At 41.6% G+C, this 16,267-nt stretch overlaps 1 protein-coding gene across 2 annotated transcripts in view; it reads right to left on the reverse strand.

The window, feature by feature from the left end:
* Positions 1-16,267, reverse strand: part of ptprn2 (protein tyrosine phosphatase receptor type N2) — a 148,965-nt gene that overhangs the window by 105,526 nt on the left and 27,172 nt on the right. The window contains exons 3-8 of one of the 2 annotated variants that reach the window (XM_085171846.1): positions 12,984-13,097; positions 6,639-6,880; positions 3,289-3,742; positions 2,873-3,169; positions 2,571-2,611; positions 1,618-2,042 (exon numbers count right to left, since the gene is read on the reverse strand). In XM_085171846.1, coding sequence (XP_085027972.1) covers positions 1,618-2,042; positions 2,571-2,611; positions 2,873-3,169; positions 3,289-3,742; positions 6,639-6,880; positions 12,984-13,097 — 1,573 coding nt within the window. Of the gene's footprint in view, positions 1-1,617; positions 2,043-2,570; positions 2,612-2,872; positions 3,170-3,288; positions 3,743-6,623; positions 6,881-12,983; positions 13,098-16,267 lie in introns of both variants that reach the window. The other variant, XM_085171845.1, reaches the window with a different exon arrangement.

A 16,267-nucleotide genomic window follows, 5' to 3' on the forward strand; every position in this document is an offset into this window, starting at 1 on the left:
CTGAACAAGTATAGCCTGTTTGGAAGGGATACCAAGAGAAATCATCTAAAAAGAACATGGCAGCATGGCTTAAGTTTGAAAAGTTGCATCTGAACAAACCAAGACTTCTGGAACAATGTCCTCTGGACAGACCCACAGTGAAAATGTTTGACTGTAATACACAGCGCCATGTTTGACAAAACCAAACACAGCATATCAGATGTCAAGCGGTGGCTGAAGGGTATTGATTTGGGCTTGTTTTGCAGCCACAGCAGCTGGGCACCTCTTAGTGAGTGAGTTGACCATGAACTTTGTATAACAAAATATTCTTGAGTCAAATGTGATGCCATCTGAGCCACAATTAAACCTCAGCCCAAGCACAGCAGCAAATCTACAACAGAATGGCTAAAAAAAAGAAGAATGAAGGTGTTACAATGGTCCAAACTGCAACCCTCAGCCTGATTGAATTACTGTGGTGGGTTATTAAGAGAGCTCTGTAAAGAAGAGTTGGCGAAAATTCCTCCACGGTGAAAGCAAGCACTGCTCACCTTGAGGTGACTTTTGTTGTGATTTGGCGCTATATAAATAAAATTGAATTGAATTGCTAAAGGTGGTACTAAAAACTATTGAATTTCATATTACTGTAAAGTAAAAGTAATCCGTGCACTCAAATGTCATCAGTCACATCCAGCCTACAAGTTTTCTAGATAAGAATCCTTCATTTTCTATTCAATCTTAATTGTTATTATTTATATCATTATTTATGTTTAGAAGCATCAAATGGACTTTTCCACATGTGTGGGTTTCACAACCATGATCAGTGTGTGTGAATGATGATCATTTATCTAAAACAGGAATCCCACTGGGCTTTGTTCTTGGCCCACTTATCTTTAGTTTATGCTTAAATGACGTACGCAGAAAAGATTTTCTCAGCATTTGCAGTCCATCACAGCAGGATTTAAAAAGCTCCCGTCTTACACGTAACATCCCATTCAAGAAAACAGCACTAGTTTGGTTCTCTTTGTTTTAGAGATGTCAACTATTCCAACCTAAAATTTGAGAAAGATATTAAAATTGTTCCAAAAAGTGGGAGAAACCTTTTGGGATTTCCTTACCTGGATGATTGAGCATGCATCAAGACATTAGAAATGTCCACTTTGTTGCAAAAGCAGCTATTAGTCATTAGGGTGATATCTGGCTCCCAAGCAACATCTCTGTATCAAGCTAGCTTAATTTAGTGATATGTAATTGAGCAACTAAAAATATGAATAGGAAGTTGATAAGATAAGGTCGCAGTCATGTTGTTAAGGAAATTACATTTGCTTTAACATTATAAACTCAACTATCTGTCTAAATAATCACATCTAAGGTGTTCAGTGACCTGGTGGCTCTTATCAGGGCATCTGGCTCAGTAAAACATGGATCCACTCATCCATAAATCCTAATTTAGACAAACAGGTTTTTCTGGTCAACTCTTTACCCACAAATCAAGGTACAGCATTACTGTGATCTTCAGAAGGCTTAGGGTTTAGTTTGGATTTCATTTCACCAAAAACCTTTTGTCAAGTTTAGGAAAATACGAGAGGTAGTAATTTCATATATATATGTATAAACATCATATGTTTGAATCATACTTACTCTGTGCCGGTGATGATGTAGCCAAAGTGTCTGTCCTTCCCCCTGCTGGAAAACTCCTTCACTCCCACATGGACCAGCTGGGTTTTGACTTTCATGTCCTTCTTTTGTGGCTCCTCCAGCTGCTTCCTTCCTTCTGGGCCTTGAATCCTCTGCATCCACTTGTCAATGTCAGAATCGACCTGAACGTCAGGGTCCTCTGCCCCACCGGTCAACCGCAAAGTGGACCCTTCCTTCGCAGGTGCTGTCATGGTCTTCTCCTCCCAGCGGTGGGGGACGGGAACTTGGTCTTGCGTTGTGCGGCTATGCACGGTCTCCAGTCCTACCATTTTCTGGAGCGGGGCTGGTGGTCCACTGTTGACCCCTGGAGCGTTACCAAAGGGCTCCATGTTGAGGTAGTCCAGCAGCTTGGAGAAGAAGGCGGTATGCTGTTGTGAATCAAGAATGAATTCTCTTTAGAATAGTGGAGACATTTTCTTTTTAGGTCTACCTACACATTACTTTTGTCTCCTTACAAAAGAGAATTAATCAAGAGAAACTCTGTTATCAGCAACTGAAAAGATATGAATTTGTTCTGCATTCACCAGCAGTCTAACTGCCAGTCCAAGGTCTAATAACATCTTTTTATTTTACCAATTTTAAAGGCTGCTTAGTAGATTTACTCATTTACCATTGTTAAACAAGAGTTTTGTGACATTGTGCAAAATAATTCTGATATCAAAACGTTTCATCCAGCGAAAACGCTGGGGTCAGACAACAATCAAGGAATTTTCTACGTTTCTGCAGTTGCAAATTTACTTTCAAGTTCTAATAATGCCAAAGTAAATGGTAGTCTGCACAACTTTCAAATCATCCCCGTTTGAAAAGTGTTCAAAAGAAAATTAAAAGCAAGTTTGGACATGTCTCACTCCCTGAGAAACCAATTTGTTGGTTGGGCAGATTAATTTTACATTCACCTTGTCAACGGGCTCTTTGTCTGCGCCATCTATTTTCTGGCCTGGAAACAAACACAATATATGTGAGCAGATTGTGTGAAAACTGAAGTACTCTTTTGTATTTAGCAAGGAAAAACAGTTATGACTCAAAATGAAAGACTCAAAAATACCTCTGGCAGCAATTTGAACAGAAATTACATAAACAAAGCCTTACTAAAGCATCTTCAGCTCACAATGTCTTATTCTCTCTTACATTTATATGCTCATCACTACCATGAATGCTGCAAGCTTTTATTCTCTCTTTCGCCAGTAGACATACGGACCTTGCTGTTTCATTCTCAGTGTGTTTTTCTGGTTTAGATCCTGCTCTTTATCTGATTTCAGGTCCTGGTCCTGATTCAAATGCATTGCTGCCTGGGGCTCCCTGTTACCCTCCATGTTCCCCCTGGAGTCAGTGGCTCCTGGTCCTGGCTGAGCTTCAAGCGCAGGGCGCTCCACATCCACCTCCCGCAGAGCTCCTGTGATGACTTCAGCCAGCTGGTCCAAATCTTTGCCCATCAAAGCATCCATGTTGATGCTGTGCCTCCCCAGTTGGTTTACCAGATTCTGGATGAATCGCTCTGGACAGGAAAAGAAGAGTTGATAGAGCATTTATAAATGCATTTTTTAAAAAAAGCACCAAAATTATACATTTTCCTGAAAATGTAGAGGAGAAAAAAGCAACTATAATTGATCGTACCATCCATGGCCCTAAGAGGCTGTTTTGCAGTGAGTCGGTTCGAGTCAGCCTTGAATAGCAGTTGGTCTAGATTAGGCTTTTGGGTTTTGGAGCCAAAAGCAACCTGAGTCTGTGGCTCTGTGTGGTCGTTTAAAGCTGGTCGCACGTAGCTGAGGTAGTGGAGCTTTCCTTTGGGCCACATCGCCTCGCCACCTGGACTGCCCTGCTGAGTGCCTGGTGCCCCGGAAAGAAGCCGTTCCATATGGCTGGAAAGCAGCGTGCTCTTTCCTGGGTTCTGGTTGGAGTAAGCTTTACTGAGCTTGGGATGCCTGCCCTCTCCACTCTGTGTAACGACTTTGGTGATTGGAGGCTGGCCAGCTCCTTTCTGAAGACTATAGATTGTGGTCTCCTTCCAGCCCTGCTTGGGCTTTGGCTGGCGGGGCTCTGAACGGTCATCAGATTTGATGTCTTCTTTCTACACACAACACAATATACTCAGTATACCACATTTAGACAATTGTCAATATGTCACACATTTTCACCAAGCTAGCTATAATGGATCGGCCTGTTAGTAAGTTGTAACTATGACAGAGTGAAGAAAACTAACCTCTAAGTAATATCATCCACCAGATCCACCCTGGTCCATCTGAGAGTAGGCTTAGGGTTAGGAGTAGGGTTTGAGTGCTATTACCATTGCACTCAAACCCTACATGCAAGCAACAATGAATGGATATGTACTATTGGGTCCATAATTGGTTAGGCAAAGACACTATTTTTGTAGTTTTGCCTCTGTTCCTCGCTGTGAAACTGCTTCTCAACTGAATTTTTAGCGCCTGAAATTGTGGGACTGTGTGTAAAAATAGCTGTCATTCCTTAACATTCATCCATCCATTTTGTGCAAAAAGTTTTGTTCAAAAAACCAAAAAACTTAAAGTCTACCTCCTGAGCCACAGCCACCCCACAGTGGAAGGGAAAATAATTAATGCCTTATGTGAAGGTGCCTCTTTGTCAGCTGTGTCAAATAACTAAAAGCATCCATGTGCTGAGAGGCGCCAGCAGGGTAAATGATCCCGAATAATTTATTGTACAAGCTCTTAAAACCGAAAAAGTTTAAGGAGACAAAACTGGATAGCCTACCAGCAGACAAACTATAGCTTCCAAATGTCGGCTGTACCCATATGGAAAAGATATATATAAATCTTATAAAGTTTGTATCTGTCTTGTGTGAAACTTGTATGAAAAGCATACAAGAGTAAAAACAGATATAAGATCCCTTGAAAAATTATATAATGAAACTTGTATGTTTTGGATACTTACTAAAACAATATATGAAAGTAATGAGAAAGTGGCCACTTTCATGAGTAAATCATGTAAGTCTTATATGATTTACTCATGAAAGTGGCCACTTTCATGAGTTAAGTCATATAAGTTTTTACTATTTCTTTTCCATATGGGTAGGGTTATATATTTCTCGAAGTTAAGCTAAAGCTAAGACCATGTAGCTTTTTAAGGTTAAAGATGGATAATAACAAGCTTTAAGCAATATTTCTGTAGGCTGTAATTAGAAAAGTGTCTTTTTAATGCTAGTTATGTGTTAGCTTAACTAGCATTATCTTCATACTAGCTAACCTACACACTGGGTGTTAAAATAGTGCTTAGACATAAAGAATTATAAATCTTTTCATCTTGCTAAAAGTATTATTAGCTTTAGCCCTTAATGTATAGAGTATGATGATTTGAAGCCATGTCACTATGCTATTTCTGTTAGCATGCTTAAATACAAGCTTGTGAAACTGCTAGCATGGCTGTAGAGTTTGTTGCGATATATCAGTCATTTGATAAGTATAACCTAGTATTTTTTTTCTTTGTGACAACATTAAAATGGGTTGTACTGGGTCAGCATTGTTGTGACAGGCTTCAGTATAAAAAGAAAAGCAACCATAGCTCGACGAGACGGAACAGGATATGAATGGGGAATCCAGATCAAAGACAACTGCTCTTGGAAATTGCATTATGGAAATCATAGATGAGATAGTGTCACTCAAAGAGTAATTTCATGCATTTCCACAGCACACAACAAACTTTAAAAAATATACCCCCTCTATCTGAGAGGTAGCAGCAATGCCTTATCTAAAGAGAGAGAGAAAACTGAGTCATCTGATTTAAAAGTTTGTCATATGAGTATATATTTGACACATGATGAAGAATGTATTTACATTAAAATGATACAAAGACATTTAGAGGCATTTTAACCATTTGGTATTGTAGCTGTTATTAATATTGGCACCAAAATGTGCGATTGTGCTCTAAGAGAGGAAGAAAAATAATACCTCTCGTGTGACTCATAAGAGCCCACGCTTCAATTCAGCATACAGTATATCCATTCCACTGAACAGCATCATTATCCATGTTGCTGTTGCACTAATACTAGCTATCTCCCTTGCCATTTTCCGTCCTTCAAATGTATATAGAGAAAATGTCAGTCTTTCCAACCCCGCCGTACTGAGAGGTTATAATGGCATTAGCACAGCAAGATGGGGGCTGCTCTGCCATTCATGCTAACCATGTTTGCCTTTTTCCATCACACCACACAACAAAGGAGCTCATTTCATCAATAAGGAAGGTCCTGAACTCTTCAACTTTGCATTATGGCTGCACTGACACAGCAGCAGGAAGCAGCTCGGCTATGAAGGATGCAGAGCACATTTCACACAAAGCCGGGGTTCCACCCTAAATATAAGGACTGAATAATGTAAAGAGGTGATGGAAGATCTTTGTATAAAAAGGCTCCCAGCTCAGTGGGAGAGGAAGCGAAGACATAAAGCAAGAAACAAAGGCAAAGTAAAGACAAGAGGGCGACCCCAGCAGAAGGAGAATACTGACACTTTGTCAAAAGAAGTGGGAAGAGGCCCTTCTATAATTTAGCCAAGAAAATGTGACGCTTTATGTTTACTTGGACGATATGGATTCCTAAATCCTAACCATAATGTTGCACCTACTTTTACATGAGCCATTAAAGCATATTTCAGTTTAGTATGTCCCTGCCATAAAGTTGAAGGACTAGCTTGAAACACATTAAATGGCAGACAACCTGACCTTTAGTCCTGACACTACTTCCTTCTTCATCATTTTTCAATCATTTAGATCCAGTTGCTTCTTAAATGCCTTTCCCACCATACGTTATCAACCTGTCATGTAAGGTTCTGCAAAATGTTAGAATTAACTTTAACATTATCCTACCACAAGCCTTTTTTCAGCCCTTCTGCTTTTTTGGGTCATTTTTATGTGTTTGTTACTGTTCATTTCACTTAGATGCCCAGCAGCTCCTACACATTTACTCAGTGCTGGATTCTCACTTGAACATTGGCCACCTCATGTTGGACTCCAGGTTGTCCATCTATTTCAGCCCGCGGCAGGAGGCCCAGTCCCGTCAGGTACTTATGAAGGTTTCTAGTCAACTCATCTTGTCCAGGCCTCAGTTTCCTGTCTCTGGAGCTGCTGTAGGTGGTCAGGAGGCTTGGAGGGGTGGTTTGATGGTGGAGGGGGATGTTCTTCAATTTGGAGAGCTCTCTGGAGATGACCTGCTGAGTGATGTCATCCTGCCATGTCAAACCTGTAGAAAAAAAAAGAGAAAAACGAAAAAGAAGTAATATTAAAATATGATTGTTTTATTATATTGTTGCTTACACTATTCTGCTGTTCAGCACGAAGAACTGTTCAACTGTACAAGACTTCAGAGAAAGTGTTATACTGTAGTTCTCTCAGCATTGCAGAGTAAACATTATGGTACAAAAAAGCAAGGATAAAGGATGAAAGAACAGAGGAAGTCCAAAATTATGACAAGCTAAACTAAAGACATGACTGCACGTGCACACATGTAGGGACACATGTCTGCGCATACATGTACGGACACGCACACACACATATGCGCGCACAGCACAGCCCATCAACAAGCCCGGGGAGAATGTCACACAGTGGCCTGACGCCGTGCCAACATCCTTGCTAATTGCCAACACATAGTTGGGATGCAGAACTCCTGGGCAGGGGCAAAGCACAGTGGTGCCAAGACCAGATGGAGCTACCCAAGCAAAAAAGATACCCAAAACATGGCCCCATTCCCAATGAGCCAAGAGACACAGGATTCCACTGGCGGAGAGCGACGAAACACCAACCATATTATATTTTAAAAACAAGAACACACAGATGACACGGCAATTGCAGAGTAAGAGTGTTTTACAATGAGAATCAATTAATTGCTGCCACACAGCTAACTTTTTTTTTACCAGACTCTAAAGAGGTGTCTACCTAAAAAATCCAATGCTGCTCTTGGGTTTAATAAGGAAACAGACTGTGAAGTAGAAATCTGTGAAGGAATGAGCGTTTCAACACTGCAGAATGTCTTCATTAGCCGGGTTTCTCACCCATACACGCTGGATATTCTCATAGATATTCATAAGCACCAGATGAGGATCTGAGCAATGCAGAGTAGCTACAGATGCCTCTAGTCATTCTTGGCAGCAGTGAATGGAGCACAAAGCAGCGTATGTTGTCACTGTTCTGGAACGCAGCTCAGCCATCCATCCGTACAACAATGACAGTTAACTACCCGTGGCTTACGCAGTGTGGTGTATACTTGCTATATATTACAGTGGTGATCATCATTTATGCCATCATCAGCGGGCGATAGGAGGATTGGGCCTGGCTTCAGCCCTAAAGGATCCATATGGCACCTGCAGTTTACTGTAGCAGGTTAAATAGGTTCAAGTGGTAAATGCGCAATGGCGCCGCAACAGGATGAGGCCGGCTTCATCGACTGTGACACCTCTGTCTCCTGGGGAATGCGTTCATTTCCATACATACCAATGTTTTGTCTGCGTGCGATGGGCCCCACTTGAGGAAAAAAGTATGCCGGCGCAAATTACAGAATCAAAATGAGCCATTTTATAAAAGAAAAAAAGTCAGGGAGAAAAGTGGTGGGGCCTTTACGGTTGGGCTCCTCTCAATCAACCTCTCCGCTGATTATCCTGGCACTGAGGAGCTAAATGTCATGCAAATTCATCTGCAAGTCCAGAGAAAGAGCAGGTTCCATCATCAAGTGCTGCCGCTTTTTGCCTGTTAAGGATAGCATCCCGTCTCAGGCAAATGCCTCAGTTAATTAACGCCTTGCCATTAGTGCAACAGCTTTCAAACAAGCAAGATATTTCTGTTGGCCTCCTGTCTGTTTTCTGTGTGACAGAGGGAGAGGGAGTGTGTGGGGGGCTCCTAAATATTCAAAGCCTATTAGATGGGATCCCGTCTACATGACTTGTTGTTTCATGTGGTGTTTTTTCTTTTTTTGAAATGCAGATTTTTCCCTTTCCTTCACTTCTTTGCACTAACTGATTTAAAGGCATTCATAGAAAAAAGCGTGAATTACTGCAGCAAGTTCTGTTTAATTAGTCGAAATGAAATGTGTCAATCTGAATTTGACATTGTGCATTAAATCAATGTAGGCTCTGTTATATGAATGCACATGCTGTATGAGTGCCATTTGTAACATACTGCTGCATTTGCTGTGGGGTTCATGTTAGTACTCAGAACTCAGTACTCTCACACCCCAATAAATAAAATTTACTGAAAGCGTCAAAGCTCCAGCCCCACCTATATTTAGCTATTCTCGTCCCAGTTAAATGCCAATATATGTTTATATGGTGCATAGAACATCTACAGTACAAGAGTGCAAAGACGTTTAGTTAAACTGAAGCAAATAATTTGCTCTGAGTCAAAGTCTGCAGTAGAAAGTAGCCAGAGTCACACTGAATGATTGAGTAGATCCCCCGTGTTTTCCTTATAACAACTCCAGTTTTCACGCAGCACATTAGCCTGTAAGTGTATCTTTTCTCCCCGCTGCTATCTAGCTAGGCTGTGAAGGAACAGACAGAGTGGAACATGGTGAACAACAACAGCAGTTTTAGTTGCTTGTTTGTCAAGGAAAGCAGGTTTGCGCAGGATCCGAAGCAGGACCACGAGTAACCTGTTGTTTCCGTACTGCTGGAGGGACACGATGTCAGTTTATGGTCACTGAGTCTCCCTGACCGATGATTCCTGTCAATAGAACTAATGCAACTGTCATAGTGCATCATCTTATTTGACTTGTCTGTATGAGACTATGTGCTGCTCTACAGAGGGTCGCGAAATCAATCAACTTTAGGTTACTGCAGTTTGATATGCTCCATCAACTTTATATTACCAGTCTTGCATTCTGACATAATTCTTTCTGATGTTTAACTTGTGGCGCTTGAAAGCATACTGATCTGGACCTAGTATGAACTGTACTCATCTTCTAGGAGCACAACTGCTTGCTAAGTCCCTCCTCCTCCATAGCTACGGTTGCTATGTGTGTAAATGAATGAGGTAAAAGTAGAGCTACACTCACTCTAGCCAGGGCTAGCTTGCTATCGACACTAAGCTTCTAGCATCTTCAGGAATTTTGGTAGACTCAGACAGAGATTGTTTAAAAGACCCAGGTATGAGTTGCAGTCAAAATTTTTGTAACAGCACCTTTAATAACAAAGCAAAACCTTCTCCGCCCTTCAAGGTCGTGTGCTGCTTGGAGAACTCCTCCTTTGTTCTTTAGCTAGTTCCTTGGTCCAGTTTTGGCTTCACTTGCACATGTGCGCGTATTCATAATACCATGGTCTACAAACTTGTATCAACTTTTATGTTAAACTAACCCATGTTTTATGCCACGGATTATCGTAGGTGATGATAGCTGGGCCTTAGGACAGAAAGCAAACGGAGGTCATGAAGAATGAGCATCAGGTAAGGAGCACAACTAGGAGATTGCTTGTTGTTTTTCCCAGATTCCCCCACCATTACACTGGCAATGTGGACATCTTAAAACATCTGAGTACAAACGACCTAAACTTCGATGCATTTGTGCACCCGCTCACAGCATAGTTAAAAGGCATGAGTTTTTCTGGCCACAGCAACACAGTCATCACCCACCATCTGCTCTACTGCCCAGATTTGGCTCTCTACAACGTCTTCCTCCTTTCCAAAATATAACTAAAATTTCAGCATTGCTGTTACAGAGGAGATGTGGATTACAAAAGCAGTATATGTGGCGAGGGCAGAAGCACTGCGAGCAGTGTAGCGATTAATGGGGAAATTATGGTCCAGTGATGGTAGCGCGTGGGCAGATAGATGGGCAGTTTTGGACTGCCTATCTGTCTGCAGTGGTCGAAAACACCTCTCTGTAGAGTCTCCGCAGACAAATACCTTCGTAAACGACAGGACACATCTGCAGTGGCATAAATCAGGCATCAAAAGCAGACGACCACAAAAGAGATAGTGGTCAAGTTTATGGGTTGAGTTCTAGAAGTTGTCCGTTGCACCTAATTTTGGCACACTTTCAGCTGATTTATTTCTCTTAACTTCTACTGGGAGAACTTTATTGCACTCTCTCTGTGACCTTACCTTCAGTTCATCTGCTTTGTTAGCCACTCCCATCACCCGGTGAAACAGAGACCAAAGGAGAGGACAGAATATAACATGACACAAAAAACACAGGAGAACCCACTGCCCTCTACAAAGCAGGGAAAGCACTGCTGTGATTGGAAAATTGCTGTTCCAGTGAGGGCTTTAGAGAACGGTCAATTAAATACTTCATCATTTGAATATATTGAACATCAAATTCAAATCGCTGCAGTAACTGAATTAGCTCCTGTGTGTATAGTCACACAATCCAAGGCTACAGCAGCACACATATTCAGCAGAGCCGTAATGATCCCAAAGCTGTATGACAGCAGTCTAGCTATATGAAATGTGTAGGAAGACTGCAGCTGTGCACGGTGAATACTAACTAAGCTTTAGATGACGTGTAATATAAAAGTCATTTGCAGCTGGATGACAGCGTCTTGCATTCAAGAGGTATTGTGGTGAAAATTTAATACCAGACAATGTGCTCTGCCAATGGGAGCACATCCAGACAACCCAAGCCCTTTTGTACAAGGGTCAGTTTCTATTGATCCGAATGACATTGGTGTTGTGCATTGAGCAGAGATTGTGTGATTTCTGCCTGCAAGATAAAGAGGATTGTAAATCGATTCCATTGATGTTTTTTTTTCCTCCCCTTCATCTCTTCAATTTGGGTTACAGTACAATGGTCTCTATAACCCCGTCTAGCCTCAAAAAAGGGTCCCCGATGTCTCAAAGATGACACTTCAATAGCTGTTGAGCTGATAAGAATAACGTGCCACCGAGCATTAACAGTGCATTGTGGACTCATCCGAAGATAATGCTCCGTGTCTGTGGATGTAATTCTACGAGACAGAATGGGCGAGCATGTTTCAAAGTGATGATGTCATGTTTGTGGTGTCGGGAGTCTTAAAATACAAGGTCACCGAAGAAGTCTCATAATGAAAACCATCTGAAGAGTTAAACACCTCTTAAAACAGAGCAGAAAAAAAACATTTACACACCGGATCTCTTCTCATCCTCCTCGCTCTCATTTGTTTATTTCTAAGCAGTAATTAGAATAAATGTGTGGTCTCGCCTGGCTTAATATTCATCACTCCATTTTCTCCCTCTTTTTTTTTCTTTCTTTTTTTTGATTTTCTCTGGCCGGCTGCTTACTCTTAATGATTTTCAACACTGGTTTACGCCTGTTAAAAGATATTAAGCTCAGAGTGGCCTGCAAAGCCAATTACGCTTGGAGGGCTGAGCGGCCGGTCACGGTCTGTGTTAAAGGTGTCTACTGCCCCCTGGTGGGTCATAGCTGCAGTTACAAACATGTATTTTCTTGGTACCTATTCATTTTAACGAGTTTATAATGAACATTCCCATCTATGCTGAATTGTAGACATGTTTCCTCTTTTTGCATGTTCATCTGACCTGCTGTGCACACGCTCAGGCATTTAATTGGATGTAATTAATTAGGAACGTACTGCCTGAACATGTTGTGTCTACATTTATACTTATAATGAGTACCAAATTACATATTTGCTTCCAGGAAACATGCTATTAAATTATTAAATCACAGGCCCATGAAATGAAATACTATCGTTTGCTTCATATTTTCCATTGTACACAGAATTTAAGCTATTTTTCCCCCTCTGATTCATGCTTCCTAATTAGCGCTGGCGTTCACACTGTATCAGCAAGAGAAGACTTTGTTCTCCACAAGTAGTATAAGACATGAATATCAATTTTCCCACATTAGATGCACTGATTATACAAAATCCAAAGGAATGCCGGCATGTCTCCATGTTAGGAAACATGAAAGAGATATTTGGAATTCCTACTGATTTCCATCTAAATTAGATGCACATATAGTTAGTTCTTATGTAATATATCTCTGAAGATGTATAGCCATGAAAAAATATATATATATAAAAAAAATCACTGCCAGCTGCCAGTGAGTGAGCAGTGCACACTGTCTGAAGTGATTACACTGCACACCTTACAGCCTCGCATCTACGAAATTAGCTTTAAATGTCTGAGCGGCATACGTGCTGGTCTGATTGGCTGCCAGAGTTAGGCGATGGGGGCACAACAATAGCCTGATATGAGTCAAATGACCTGTTCTAGCTCTCTGGTGGTGCGCTGCGCCTAGCCAAAGAGACAGCTTGGCTTATTTGGCTTGCGTTGCACCATGGCAGTTGACAGGCATTTGCTGCGACTGATGCCGAAGAGACAAAAAGAAAGTTGGACAAAGATGGACAGGCTGTTTGTACCTCTGTGAGCCAGTTTCTGGAGGAGGATCCTGAGACGCTGCAGAGCAGACGAAGAAATATCGTACGTGTGCAGGTCTGCACCGGCCAGTTCTTGGCACCTTCCAAACACTCCATCTACAGAGAGGAAAATGGTGAAAACAGGTTCATGAGTGTTTTTTCTTTTTACAGCTTAAAGTGAGAAACAAACGCACACACACAATTTTACAGCCCCTTTTTTGTGACTTTGATGATGTAAAGCTGCCCAGGTGAAATGTTATATTTATGTGAGGCACCTTCTGTGCCTCATACCTCTGATTTCCTGTTTTTGGGGAGCTAATAGCTGACATTTTTTTCTCCGACAGCACCACGATAAGCCGGCGTTCATGGCAGGAAGGACTTTATCGGGAACCCCAGTAATCTCCCTATCAGCAGGCCTCCTGCCTCACTCAATACAAGTTGCTAGGCAACCCACGCCACAGAGCCCCTATCAGCCCCATAATTCAATGGATGGTGTAGACCTCTGAAAGATGCCGAGGCTCCGGGGGTCAGGAGGGAGTGTGTAGATGCAAGGCCTAGAATATAAATGACCCGTGTTGTCACCTTCTCTCAGCTTGGAAGATAAATCCATGCGTCTTGTTTGCTAAACTCACTAAAGGAAAGTCTAAGAAGATCTCTGGAGATGAATCCTGCAGTTTCAATCTGAGCTACTTCCTCCGCGAGTGTGCACTCATATGTGTGCAATCATCTATGCTGCCACGTGAGAGTATGTGTAAGGGATGCCGCTGTGATTAGCTGTGATTTAATGATGTGAATCAGCACGTGGTCATGCACCACAGCTTCCCATTAATTAGCCCCAAGATGTCGGACAATGACAGCAAACATCAATGCTATGAGTGATATTTAATGACACATCGGGAAACAAAGAATATGCAAAAACTGATGTCCACTACATACTGCAACTTTCTGCCTAGGGTTCTGAAAACAGACAAGTGCAAATCAAACGATTTATGATATATTTTTCAATCACAGACAGTAGTCAGAATTTTCCTTAGCTTTTTCTTTTTCCAGGGTGGAATAATTGTACATTTAATGACTTTAGATACAAGAACTGGGTGCACAAATTTGAATTTATTTTGGATTTCCTGTAACCTACACTGGGACACATATGGTCAGACGAGACAAAGATTGAGCTACTGTACGCAGGAAACAGAAGAAATCACAAGAAATCATTAAAAGCCGAAATGACCATGATCAGTGGATGTCTCTCTGCATTAAGAGTGAAACATCTCTTTTGGAGATCAAGCTTAGTGGTAAATAAGTCAGGTAAATAAGTTACGCTCAGGTGCAATCATTTGATACCGTTCTACACATCCAATTAGCAATCCAGTCTTATATGAGGCTCAATATTTTGAGCTGTATGGGCCTGTCTGAAGTTACTGCATAACTGCAAGCCACTTTACAACCCACCTCCAGCCTAGAACCTCCTTTTCCCTTCTTTTCACGCCTTCTCTGGCTTAATCAGATGTTTAGTATTCTGTGTCGGTTCTCCCGACTCCGTCTTTCTCCATATACAAGTGGATAGTGATTGGGTGTGTCCTACAGCACAGCCATACCACCAAATATAAATGGCTGCAAATGGAAACAGCAGTTTTCTTTTGGCTACAGTGATTCTGCGTGAAAGATAATAATGTGATGTCTAACGATGCTCTAAATTGAATTCTTAGTTTTAACGAGATGCGGGTGTGTCCCTCTCCAGCTTCCCCCCCCCTCTTCCCTGTGAATCATTAAATGACAGCTCTGTACAGGAATAAGCCTGTGGGAGGAGGTGAATTAGCATAGACAGCACGGTGCAACGCTCCGGAGTTATTTCAAGAACTCCAACAGCGCAGAGGAAAACTTCCCACCTACAGACTCAGATCATCACAGACGTGTGTGCATCACAGAACGTCAACTGTCTCCTTCCTCTTTGCCATCAATCCCTCTTTTTTTTTTTTTTTCCGGGGTGTCGCAGTTGATATGATCCCAAAATAAGAGTGTTTTGTGATATATTTTTATAAGTTATTACACTATCAGCGACAATTATGTAAGAAATAAAGGGAGGCTGGTGACATAACAAGTGACGGAAAACTGTTCAATGTTTGATGCTCTGCATCCTTCACTGGTTTCCATGGTGATGGCACATGTTACTTCCTTCTCTGTTGTCAGGGACATTCCCGATGGCAACCAGATATGAAAACACACACACACACACTGTGATTTAGTGCATTAAATATAGAAGTCAGGTGTTTAACAACAAAGAAATCCTTGTTTGGCAAATATAACAGTTGACTGGTCTATCTAGGTGGTGCCGAGCCATTCAGAGCCACATGCACAATGAATCACAAAGCATTATCCTGTCACTTTAGTGAGTATATTTACAATATTGAGGAGATCAAAACAAGCAGGAATGGTTATTGTAGCTGACAGCTTAGAGGAAAACACATTTTTCTTTCCTTCTATTTTTTTGACAGATAAAAACAACATTTTAATTCCAGGCCTGGAGGTTCCCAGCATGTGTTTGGTATGCAGAGGGTTGACACGTGGGAATCAGTCAAACGGCAAAATGATTTTCCTAAAATATGTCACTATGAGTGGAACAGATCTAGGAATGTCCGAACCGTCCAGCTGAAGTCTATTTGCAGTGATTTTCTGATGATCTCCTGCGAGGCTTAAGGGAGCATTAAGCTGACGATACATCAGTATGTGCTGTCTTGCAGTGGCAAGACTGCAGCGCAATTAAAGCACAATCAATGTAATCCATAATACATAAAGTAGGCCACAAAATCAATCAATTGATCAGCCCTCAAATGCACCATCCCATAAATCAGTGATGTTCAAGAGAAGCTGTGACTGGATAAGCAGCACGTTGGCAGGAATAAAGAAGATTTTCAGCTGAAAAAGGTAAAGCGCTCTAAATCCAGGCACGTCTCTCCTCTCGCTGTGACAGACAGAGAGACGCCCGGCTGCTGCTAAAGCTATTTAAACTGTGAAAGCTAATGCTCTTGGATAACATGAGGAAACACTAAAGCTGACAGTCAGCAAAGCATTTCCAAAAGACTGTACATTCAGAGGATGAGGCAGACGGACCCAGGAGACAAATTAAGATTTATTGGAACAGGTATATTAGCGCCGCAACTCATGTTATGAAAATAAATAGACTCAGATCAACGCACCGAGTCCGGCCAGATGTAGTGTGCAAATAAGGAACGGTATGGGAACAAAAGCTAAAGTGATCAGGATATGATTAATGAAGTGTTTACAGGTTA

The sequence above is a fragment of the Neolamprologus multifasciatus genome, chromosome 9, assembly GCF_963576455.1.
Source record: "Neolamprologus multifasciatus chromosome 9, fNeoMul1.2, whole genome shotgun sequence".
In the NCBI taxonomy this organism is placed as follows: domain Eukaryota; kingdom Metazoa; phylum Chordata; class Actinopteri; order Cichliformes; family Cichlidae; genus Neolamprologus; species Neolamprologus multifasciatus.